Raw genomic sequence first — 12,655 nt, forward strand, 5'->3', positions numbered from 1 at the left:
TACGGCCAAGATCAGTGTCAGCTTGGGTTATCTGCATCATAAATACCTGTCCCTTGAGGGCATCTCCCGTTGTGCATATCTGATTTTGCCAAACATTGTCTAAGAATTTTCCATCATGAATCAGTGGTTTTTTTCCTTGTACTTCACTTCATTTTGGACTAATTCCCTCCCTCTCCCTCCCCCACCCTAGGTGCTTTTGCAATGTGTGCACCATTGCTAAGGAAGTAATCATGCCAATTTTAATTATGTATAAGGAGTGGGTTTTATGGGCTTCCTATGCAACTTACACAAGAAACAGTCTTGCATTAGGAGAAAGCTCTTTCATGATATCAACAGGTAAAAATACACAAAACCTGATTACTTTTTTTTGCTTTCAATTTAGGGAATTCCAGGAATGGCTGGCAATGCTGGTTCACTTGGTTACCCTGGCAGGCAGGTGCAGTAACTATACAATAGAATTATATGTTTTCCTATTATAAGCACCTGTTCAGTACTATACATTAGTTTAAAATATGTTTCCCTTCCTCTCTTTGGGGTTAATTTTCAAAGTGATGCCTAGTGTACATGGTCTGTCCGTTGGCAAGGAGTGTTTTGACAAACTGATCTACCTCAAAAGGATTGTCTGCCATCTTGTAGCATTAATGATGTCGTTTCTGAAAGAACCATATCTAAATCTGCTGGCACTGCTGATGACATCACTGCATTGGCTGACATTGTATCACTAATACTTAAAACAAGCCTCCTTTCAGAGGCGCCATTCACGGACGATATCTGGCACATTGTTCCCCCAGTACTGGGCTCTGAATGGGTTAGACACAGTTATTCTGTGTCCCTCTAGTGCATACATACCTTGTTACCAAATTGCTCTCTGTCTGTTTCAACCTTTTAGTATTTAATGTTCAGAAGAAACAGGAAGCATTCTGCTCTAATACCGTTCCTACTTATTTGCCTACACTTCTTTTTTTACTGCTGAAACTATTTCTTTAACTTTTATGTGGGGAAAGAATATGTTAAAGGGCTTTTTCCATTTAGTTCATTGAGAGAGAGAACCAATGAAAACATCAAATTGCTATCAATGCAAGCCATTTGTAATATTGATTTTTATATACCTGGGACAGATAGATAGTTCAGTATATGCTGTTGGTGCATTAAGATGAAAGGTCAGTCACTTTTCCTCACATTTAAATTACATGAGCCAAATTCAGTCCTTGTGTTTGTCAACTGAGTTCAATGGAGTCATTCCTGCTTGAGGGGCTGAATTTGACCCATGCTCTCTAAACTATTTCAACATTTTACTAGACCAATTTTACAGCGGCTATATATTAAAAAGCATTAGTAAATAGTTTATATAGTGACTGGATGACAACATGCCAACATTTAAAAATACAAAATGCTTTGAAATAAACTTATTGTTCTAATGTTGGCTAGAAAATGACTGGAACTGCATTCCAATATAAAAGTTTATGAAAAGTTCCATGAAGTTATTTTTAATGTCAAGTTCACAATTGGGTAGAAGGTTTCAACTGGATTGGGAAGAACTTTACAAAAAGAAATAACTTTAATATAAAGGAAGTTGCAGTCTCTGTCTAGAGGTTCACATAGCACCCATCATGAAAAGTGCATTGCCAGTTTGGAAATTAACAATTATTGTGATAATTCTTTTAAATCTAGTATTTCCATTTGTTTTAAATGAAGTAAAAGTTGTGTCTTTTTATACTAGGGTTTAGCTGGACCAGAAGGTAACCCAGGTCCTAAAGGTGTAAGAGTAAGTAACATTTGTAAGCATTACGGCATGCATGACTGTATTTTTATACATATAGTATGCTTGAGAGATTTCATTGAATTGCCAGTTGCACAGCCACTGAATCACTCTGTCTATTGCAGACTTGGTTAATGACAAACTCTATTTCATTAAAAATTTGAGGATTTATTTCTTTTTCATGCCTACAAGCAGTACAGAATAATCTCATCTTGCTGCTCTTCCTTCACTTGGAACATATACAGACATGAAGAGAAAGAAAAAGAACCCTATGAGAGTGTGGGGGTAGCGAAGGAGGGGAGTGGAGGGGAAAAGGCTGTTTCCTGCCTGGAGCATTATTTCTGTAGTAGAAGCTGTCAGGAGTGAAGGCAGATCTGGCATTTGTAATCTTCAACGGTGACAGAGGTTGATGGAAGGAAACAATCTTGTCACATAAAGAATATGAGAGTCACCTTCTGCTAGATCCTAAAATATTTCAGTTGATATCTTTTGTAGCCAAGACCAGGGGTACAAATCTGAGCCCTTTAAAAATTTAAGCTTTGCTTGGATTGTTTTTGAGTAAAGTTTCACGGAGAAAGGGGAAAAAAAGTTTTTACTTTTTTTACTTTTACTTTTACTATACACACCTATAGATGTAAAAAGATCAGATTTTATTTCTTTCGAGGTCACTGCCCTCAACAGATCATCAGACTTGGATCACATGTGAATGTGATGTTAACTGTATATTGCAACCTGAGATTTGTAATTGCTTTACACTAGAAATTTCTCAGGTTTTTGATTCCACCCTCATCCTTACTCAACTCCATTATCGTACAGGTTCCTGTGAAGTATACTGTGTACCTTATGATGCTGTCAAGCTTCTGTTACAACTTCTCCATCATGTTGCTGAATCTGTGCACTTGTGTCTTTTATTGCAGATATTTAAAGCCTTCATCTGCAACAGCTTTTTGAAATGTCTAAGCTTTGTTCTTCTTAATTCAGTTTTCATTATAGGATGGGAGAGGTGATTCCTCTGCTTGTAAGGATCTTGTGTCCCAAAGATATTGCACCCACATGGCTCTCAACCCTGAGACATTTGTTCCTTTTTTTCTTGCCCCAAAGTTCTCCATAAACCTGTAGCCAGCTCCTTCTCCTGTTATATAAGACAAAGGTGATCACAATCTTTTCCGCTAAGTGACCCACAAGCTCGTTATTATTTTTGCCCACACATATGACTGTCATTGTTAGTATGAGTTATTTTTGGAGCAATCTCAGACTGTCATGTTTCAAAAGGGTGTCTCCTACATAATCCTTTCTGTCAGATGTTGCCTGTAATGTTGACCCAGAAACATGTTTTTGTGCCATTGACTCATGCAGTTATGTCAATATAATTTGAGCTCTTAAGGTTAGAATGCACTCCTATGATAGCTCTGCATCCTGCTTATTTAAGGGTTTTAAGACAATACAGGGAAAGAAAAGAGAGCTGCATTTTTCCCTAATGTGTGGGGTACCAAGAAGAGTATTGTCCTTCCTAAGATCCTCAAAAAATGAGTTAAGATATTTCATTAAATTCAAAGGACTGTAGAGATAGAAGTGAAAACACTGACTTTTTTTTCAGTAATTAGATGCTGCTCCTGCCTTTGCACATTCGCTCTCAGAGCCTCTATGTGTAGAATCACTTCATTGTACTTTTGTTTATGCCAATTTGCAATTGAATTTGTACATGTCTGTCACATATGCAGAGCCGTGAAAATGAAACTGAGCTTTGGAAGCAATATAATGGAATATAGCACATACAAACCATTGAAGATTTGAGAGGAGGTTTAAATTTCTCAGGACATAGTGTTAGTTTTCAAATCTTAAGAGCCAGGAATTTAAATGATTACTACATTTTAGGGGGTGGATTTTTTAAGCATAATTTAAAAAAAATACATTTCCCAGGATAGCTCCCTGTACGTGAAACTTATTTTCCCCCCAATACAATCCTCCCTTTACCAGTTTCACGTTGAAGGAAATGGGCTAGCCAAGGACATAAGTGTGACTTCCTTCAAGTCACCTTATATTCTGAATTGCACGTATCCCATTCAATCCCAACAGTGGAGTAATCACTAATGACATTCTCGTTGTTTAGTACAAGAAAGCTGCACCCGTGTTTTGCTCAACAGAGAATTATAACAGCTCTTATGAGTGAGAAACATTTCCTGCCCTTTATAACTTTTCATTGTATTTCATATTATGATTTTTTTATTTAACTAGATTTTGTGGGGCTTCTGCTGGTCTCCACTGTATTGATGAAAAGTAGAATTGCTTCCTAATTCAGTCACAGAAGACAAAATCTTCAAAACCTCCTAAATGCTATTTTCATGTGAGAATTTCTTCAGTTTAATGTTTTCACTTTCTTAACTTTTTATTTTTATTCATTTAACTGGAAGCGAATTGGATATTTTGAGAACAAAACACAGGGATATGACCTCTCTGTTAGCCAGTGGTTAGCATGTGTCCCATCGTAATAGTTACTACTCTGGCTACTCTATTGATCTTATGTTCTACAATAAAATTCAGTTATTTCTACCTTACCATTTTAAAAATTGAACACAGTGGTATTTAGCTGTGGATTTTGCAGATTTTGACGCAACATAAGGAAGTTACTTTTCATGGTATATCATACTAGAGTTGGAAGGTGTCATTTCCAGCTTGAGGAGACATACCTGCACTAGCTTTGCTAAAAATAGCAATGTAGCCACAGTGGCACGAGGAATGGGAGAGGATAGCTGCCCCAAATATAATCTCGTCTGAGATCCTAGGCATGTACTTTTGGCAGCTAGCCCCTCCCACCACTTGCACCACTGCAGCGGCACTTCTATTTTTGGCACACAAGCGCAGTCAGAGCTAGTGTGGGATGTTTCCTTGAGCTGGAAATTGCAACTTCCAGCTCCAGAGTAGACAGCATCACTCTCTACATGGATAGAAAGCAGGGCATGATGCAGTTACAATTAAACTGATGCTTACAATGATTTGTCTCACTGGTTTTAATGAGATAGACAATTCTCCCCTTCTACTTAAGCAGGGAGGGAGAAAAATTAGTCACTTTTAATTAATACAATCCAGCTGTGACAAGATAAACTTGCAAAATAATTACTTTGTAGTAGAAATCACTCAAACTTATTCACACAAAAATAATTTATTTTTTATTTACATGTGGGGAATATTGTAAATTTGAAAGCTTATTTTTAATATTCCTTTGATCAGCACTTTCTGATGCAGTAGTATATTATTTGGGAATTTTTTTCCTAGTATGGTTAATTTGTACGTTACCTCTGCAATGGTGGGTGATTGTAACTATCAGTTGGATTTGGAGGGTGAAATCCTGGCCACACTGAAATCACGGGGAGTTTTGCCATTGACTTCAACTGAGCCAGGATTTCACCCAAAATCTCAAACCACTATACGTTCATAAATGTGTGGTAAATCTGTATCTAGCATTGTTCTTGAGATGAAACTTTTTAATGAAAGCATTTAAGAATTATTTATCTGTTCTAAGGGTTTCATTGGACCTCCAGGGGCGGCAGGACAGCCAGGACCTGAAGGAGAAAGAGTAGGTTTAATTAAACATTTATTAAATATTTACACATTTATAATAATGAAACACACTGAAGTATAACATACACCACAATGAGACCAAGGAAAACTTAAATAAGATTTATTAGGCTTTATTAGGATTTATTATAAGGCTTGTCTGACAGCAAAACTGGGAGTATGTGAAAATGTCATACGATTAAATAATAAAATTCTGCTGATTAGAATGAATCTAGTGAATAAAATCAAAATAGCACCAAGGTTAATAAATCTGAATTGACTGTAAAGTGAAGCTTGGATTTCATCTAAAACTTTTGAGATTGGGAGCCTGTTCCTGTTGTCATTGAAGTGAGCAGTGAAAGTTTCCTCTAAGAGTAATTCAGTCCATGTAAAATCCCCTTTCTGAATTGCCTGGTATGTGTTTAAGACAAAAATGTCCATGATAATCTGATAACTGTGATTTTGAGCCTAATTTTGCTACTATTGAAATCAGGGAAAGTTTTTCCATTGACCTTAATAACAGCCAAAGCAGGCCCTTCTCAACATTCTAGGACATATTAATATAATTAAACTAATATGCCTGAAGTGAAGAGATCACAATTTACATTTCTCCATCCCATTCTCCCTGCTCCCTTATAACAAGAAAAAGGAATAGTGTCTGCTTTTTGTGGTGGTGATCTTTAGATTGCCTTTTGCAATCAAATGTGCGTGCCAATAATATGTCATTTAAATTACTTTTAAAAAATCTAGATTCTGTAGATTGTTTAGATTGTAGATTCTCTTTTCTTTCTTTCTTTCTTTCTTTCTTTCCTTTTTTTCCAGGGCATTCCAGGACAGCAAGGAAAAAGGGGTCTTAAGGGGAGACTGGTAAGGTTACTAATATGGGTTTCTACTTTTGCTGCTAATTTAAATGAATAATGTAAGTATGCATATAATTTTAAGTAGCTGAAAAGGTTAGTGTTGTTTTATTCACAAATGATTTTATTATTGTTTCAGCACATACCTTGCACTACAGAAAAATGACAACTTGTTCGGTAAATTTAATGGTGCTGCTAAATAAACGTAAATTAAGAATTTTTAACGTGATGGCCAGTTCAGCCATGGGAACTATCAGTGTGACTGCCATGGGGTTAAAAGATCACCGAAAACGCAAACAGTTCTAAAAAAAATATTGTTAATGCAACACAGATTTATGATTCCAGGCTTTATGAAGAGTCTGATTCAGGTGTTGGCCTGAATAGAAGTCAGTTGCAGCTTCAAATAATTTCAGATGTTTGCAGAAAAAATTGTAGAAAGCAACTGTTGGCAAGTTAAAGATATTCCCTACTTAATAGAAACATATTTCTGCATGTGGGGGCAGACACAAATCTGCAAGGCATACCTTCCTAAGGTTTATAGTATTTCTGATAGATCAGAAAACTGTAGCATGATCTGTTACGTGCCAAGTTCTTTGTTTTCTGCCAGATGGTTGTACTTTAAGACTTTTGCTGTCTGGATGTAAAATACTGTGGAAGGAGAGATTCATAGCTCTGTTGATGTAATTTTTGTGTTTGCTGCATAGTTATTACAAAACCATGTGAAATATGGACAGCTTCCAATACATGTGAATTTTGGGTTAATCAGTGCATAACACAAAAAGTACTAAAAGACACTCCTGAAACATGTTCATTAAAATCAAGAACCTTATTTAAGTTTTTAATGCTACAGATTAATGTGTGAATCAAAAAAGATTAAATTTATTAAAGTAATTGGCTAACAGGATAGTGTGTTCAGTTTTTTGTCTACATTGTTGCTGCTCATTTCTCATTTGAATCATGTACTAGTTTGTGCATCCCAAAAGTGTACATTAGCACAGTGGTTCTCAAAGCCAGTCCGCCGCTTGTTCAGGGAAAGCCCCTGGCGGCCCGGACTGGTTTGTTTACCTGCCGCGTCCACAGGTTCGGCCGATCGCGGCTCCCACTGGCTGCGGTTCGCCGCTCCAGGCCAATGGGGGCTGCGGGAAGCAGCGTGGGCCAAGGGATGTGCTGGCCGGCCTTCCCGCAGCCCCCATAGGCCTGGAGAGGCGAACCGCGGCCAGTGGGAGCCGCGATCGGCCGAACCTGTGGATGCGGCAGGTAAACAAACCAATCCGGGCCGCCAGGGGCTTTCCCTGAACAAGCGGCGGATTGGCTTTGAGAACCACTGCACTAGCAGATACATGCTATTGTATTATGGCACCTTATTAGCCATGTGCAGTGTGCTAGCTTTTCTGAGAAGAAAGAGCATCAAGGTAAAAAAGCAGAAGACTCGTGCTCAATCTGTGTAAGAAGGAGGTGATGCTGATAGGGATCTTTGAAACACTGTCTGGAATTATAATCTTGTCTTCAACTGGAGGCACCTGACCTCAGGTTCTCAAGATGGTATGATGTCTCGATCCCACTGGACTGCTCCTAGCTGTACAAGTAGCAGAAGTGGAGAGAAATTTATTTTCCATCTTCAGCTAGTCACGTATTGCACCCATCCCTCTCTAGTGAGGACTCTTGACCATAGAGATCCATCTTCAAATAGTTTAACACATGGCAGTCCACTGTTTAAGTAACAGAGATCAATGAGAGCACATCAGCCCAGTGTTCTGCACATACCGTTGGCTTTCTACTTAATGCCAGATCTATTTCTTGATCCTGAAATCAGTTCCAAGACCTTAGTCCTCCACAGTGGGCTAAAGTTTAGTTATCATAAGGCCTAATCTGTCAAAGCACCTGAGTAGGTACTTAGCTCTAGGTACTTTGTTGGATCAGGACTGTCGAATGCCTCTTTCCCCAAATCCAACCCAATGGCCTCAGGGTGAATACCTCAAGAGGTTGGAGCAGGATGCTCTCACCAAAAGAATCTTGGCTGTGGAATTCCCCAGTGTCAGAGAGATGAATCCTAGCCTTACGATTCAGGGTGAAATGCAAGACTCATCTTTGTGCAAACTTTCCATCGATAACAATGAGGGGAAAGAATGGCCAGCATGGCACATTGCTTTTGGAAGAAGGGCAAATCCCAAATATGATCTCATTTTGGAAAGCAGCCTTAAATTTGAGAGGTGGAGATTAGGGGCTTGTTTTAGGGTAGTTCTTTTAATTTTTAACATAGTTCTAGACACCATGGTGATGAATGCTTTAAAATTCTGGTAGATAATTGTGCTTGCCATCATTTTGTTTACTGTCCAGATGGCATTTAATACACTATAAAAAACATCTGACATGAAAATCATCTTTAGGATTCAAAATGCGACCAATTAGCAGACTAGCTGAATAGTTATTAGTATTTATAATATCTTTGGCATATTTGAAATGGAACAAAATATTAAATTGACCAAATTCCTTATTATAAATATTAGCGAGTCTGAAATTGCCTGCATTTTAAATCAGTTGCATGTACAGTATGTTTTAAAGAAAATATTCTGTATTCAAGGTGCATGTATCCCATTTCTTTCCATATTAAGTATGTAATATGAAATCTGGCCACTTCTGTATTGTTATATTATCTGTCTTGTCATATATGCTGCACGGTATTTCACATACACTACTTTGAGCACATTTATTGGGAATGTACTATATAGGATTAGTTACAACAACTAATACTCAAACTGACAAAGCAGACCTTTTGAACTATACCAACAATCTGCTAGTCTAGTCCATTGTAACTGTGTGAAAATACTACAGACCCATTTTCAATTAAAAATATGAATGTTCTTGTTTTCTAGGATGTGTTATAGCAATATGCTAGATGATATTACTGATTTAATAAAACATTTCTTACACAGTAGTACTATTATGTTTTCAGTTTTAGATGGTTTTCTCTTTTCCTAGATTAGAAATGCTTTTTCTTTTTTATAGTGCCTAATTTGTTCTTCTCTCATCAGTTATAAAACTCATGATGATGAAAGTGGAAATATCATGGTTATGGTTAATCTGCCCCTTTGTCTCATCCAGAACATCTTTTGCTCTTTTTTTCTGTATATAAATCACTACCTACAGTCTGAATCTGAGACCTGGTAATTGGAAAAATTGCCTCGTTGCTTTCTCCATTTCACTTTTGATCCAACTGTTAGTTTCTATTTAAAAAGTTGTGTCTTCATGGGTGTCATCTGGAGTTTAACAAGTTTAACATCTATTGGGGCACACATCCTCACCAAAATGTACTAGTTTTCTTAAAAGAACAGTAAATTAGCCTTTGACTATGGCTTCCCAGAAGGTGGCCTTGAATAAGCAAAAGATATTTTAATAACATGGCACTATGTCAAATAAAATTTTACGATACAATTTCAGAGGCCAATTGAAAATTTGGTCCAGAGAGTATGGGTTTTCAAGTTAATTTCAAAGTCTGTCGTATTTAATAATGAACATTATGAACCTCTACTGAATCAACAACCACATCAGTAATAAATGCTATGCAGTCTATTTATGTTATGAAAAACTTGTACCTTAAAATTAAAGAATAACAATTGTCACTTGAGAGCACCATGATCAGATACTGAATACAATTTTCACAGTGTGCTAGATGGGCCTGTTTGTTGCTTGGAAATGGCCTGAATAATTTTTGCTGAAAACTGGTCAGTTTGGAGGGATATTTTTTGGCTTTAACACACGCAGACTTTAGCAGAATTTTCTGAGAAATTGGCCGTTGTGTTAGTTTGCAACAGAATGCAAAAAAAACCTTGGGCTAGGGTCATCCTGTGTTTGGGAGGGCTTCAGCCAGTGAAAATTCAGGAGCTTGATGGCAGAAACTTTGACAAAAGGAAGAGGTAGCAGAAAATGGCACCAAACATCCCTTCCTCAGTGGGCTTTTAGAAGGCCAGTGCAGCCCAAAAAAGTTAACTGTGTTTGCCAGGACAGGGATGTTGCCTGGGGATGCCTTGATTCGGTGCATCCTCTGGCCACCTTCACCATCGGAGTGTCTCTGTAGTGTCAGCTGCTAAGAAAAGCTGGCCTCCTGCTCTCCCAGCAGAAGGCCCGTTAAGAGGGCAGCAGTGGTGATGTCTGGGTGGTTACAGCTTTGTGATGTTGCGGCTTCACTTTTGGTAAATACAGCGTGGTCAGTTGAGCATGTTTGCATTTTGTTGTGAATAAGCCACATTCCGCTATTTAACTAGAAATCCAAAGGATATTAAATTGTATCTGTGTGATGTTGGTATGTTTACACTGTTGTAGGAACTTTAATGGTTTAACTTCTTTTATGGATTTTAATACAATGTCCAGTAATGAATTTCCACATTTACTTATGTTAAATATTGAGATCACCATAGCCATCCATTGGAGTTTTTTAATGTATGAATCATAAAACATTGAATAGTTTGTTGTGTATTTTGAATGTGCAAAGCTGCTACAGAGCATGGAGAATGTTTCAGAATTGATCTGGAGAACATCTGACAAATTAAAACTTCAGATGCAGTCACAGATAGTAATTTGTCAGGGCTTAAACTCCTTGGGTGAAATCCTGGCCCCACTGATGACATTGGAAATGCTCTCATAGACTTCAGGAGAGCCAGGATTTAGGCCAGCATTACTCCCCGGAATGCTGAAGTAGTGAGTTGACTTGTGGTTTGTAATAAACAACCATCTACTATGCAACAGTCCATTCAATATTACCTGTCTTTCTCCTTTTCATAATTGATATTTTATTATTTGTGTTAAAAATACAGTGTCAATTCATTGTAATGATTACAATTCAAAAGTCAGCACATGAATTAGAATGAATAAATCAAATTAATTCACATTATGATGAAAATATGAGGAATTATGAGCCTAGTAACCTATTGCAAGATACTATATAGGCTATTAATGGTACATTCACAGAGGAATAGGAGTGGGATATATTCTTGTCCACAGTGAAAGCTGACTGGAACAAAATAAGACAAGACTGAAAAGTACAAGACAAAGTATAAGTAAATAAGACCAAACCAGACAATACAAGACAAAACAAAACTAGCTGGAACAACTCTAGTCCAATGGTTGTAGAGGAGAGGAGAGTTATACAAGATAATTTTCCCTTATTATTTAGTTAAACTCCAGTTCTTATGATGACACCAAGGTAAAAGACTAATAGTTTTGATTAAAGAAAAACATGGCTGAGAAATCCAGAGGTATTTTGAATTACAGGGCAAACTTCCCACCTCCCTACTGCAACTTTTAAGGTTCCTTTCAGTTCCTGGCCTGTGGTTCCTGTTTATCCATTGTTAGGCACCCTTTTTCCCCTTCCCAGCTCTTAACTAAAGATATTTAGCTCTGATAAATCATGATCTAGACAACCTAAGGAAGGAAGGTTGAAAGGGCTAAACTAATAGTTTGTGTGACCTGAGGCACTTTTGAGCATGGCCCACTGGAGGTGAAAGGTTAGTATCTTAACCTCCTCTTGCAGCTATACAAAGAGAAAACTATAAACCTGAAAACACCTGAGAGCAGAAAAGGTAATGTTTATGAAATAATTACATGCAGGATGAAAGAAACTGCTCCCTCCAGTCTGTGGGAATGGAAGGGTGGTTCCGGTTAATGTGTGTTAACTAGTACAGTTGTGAATTCTAACATCACACTCACAAATATTTGCAAAAACAATGAGGAGTACTTGTGGCACCTTAGAGACTAACAAATTTATTTGGGCATAAGCTTTCGTGGGCTAAAACCCACTTCATCGGATGTATGGAGTGGAAAATACATGCATCTGATGAAGTGGGTTTTAGCCCACGAAAGCTTATGCCCAAATAAATTTGTTAGTCTGTAAGGTGCCACAAGTACTCCTCGCTGTTTTTGCTGATACAGACTAACACGGCTACCACTCTGAAACCTGTCACAAATATTTGTAAATCTCAGTGCAAACACTCCCAAAGGTTTGTTCTGGATCCTAGCTTATCCTGGGGCTCAGCCTTGGGCAGTAGTTCTCAACCTGTGGCCCAGTCAGCACACAGCTGTGGCCAATGTGACATCCTCAAAGCCATACAGGTAGTACTGGATGTGACCCACATGACAATTGTTATGCAGCCCACAATGGTAAATAGGTTGAGAACCACTGACATAGGATGAACCATGACTAGGAACAAATGTTTATTTCCTGGAACAAACTATTGTGGAATATCTACAGTACACTAGAATTTACAGTTGTGGTAGTTAACTTAAATTACCTGAGCTAAATCATGTTGCAGAAGTTGCAGTATGAACAAGACAAACCCTATGAGAATGCACTGAGAAGGTTAGGGATGGATCAGAGCAATTGTGGAGGGATGGCCAGTAAGTCTATAAATGGTGTTAATCCACTGGCCGAAACACCTGTGAGGATGGAAGGGCAACATAGCAAACTGTGTCCTCTAGTATAGTCTAAAAA

General features: G+C 37.8%; 1 protein-coding gene across 10 annotated transcripts in view; it reads left to right on the plus strand.

Moving 5' to 3' along the window:
• The window catches only part of COL24A1 (collagen type XXIV alpha 1 chain), a 241,328-nt gene that overhangs the window by 71,382 nt on the left and 157,291 nt on the right, over positions 1-12,655 (plus strand). For 9 of the 10 annotated variants that reach the window (XR_012160423.1, XR_012160422.1, XM_073357181.1 and 6 more), the window contains exons 9-12: positions 383-436; positions 1,721-1,765; positions 5,280-5,333; positions 6,137-6,181. Coding sequence is in view for 8 of the 10 variants with exons in the window: in XM_073357181.1 (XP_073213282.1) it covers positions 383-436; positions 1,721-1,765; positions 5,280-5,333; positions 6,137-6,181 (198 nt within the window). In the remaining 2 variants the exon portion in view is untranslated. The remainder of the gene's footprint in view (positions 1-382; positions 437-1,720; positions 1,766-5,279; positions 5,334-6,136; positions 6,182-12,655) is intronic. The other variant, XM_073357174.1, reaches the window with a different exon arrangement.

Source organism: Lepidochelys kempii, chromosome 8, assembly GCF_965140265.1.
Source record: "Lepidochelys kempii isolate rLepKem1 chromosome 8, rLepKem1.hap2, whole genome shotgun sequence".
NCBI lineage: Eukaryota > Metazoa > Chordata > Testudines > Cheloniidae > Lepidochelys > Lepidochelys kempii.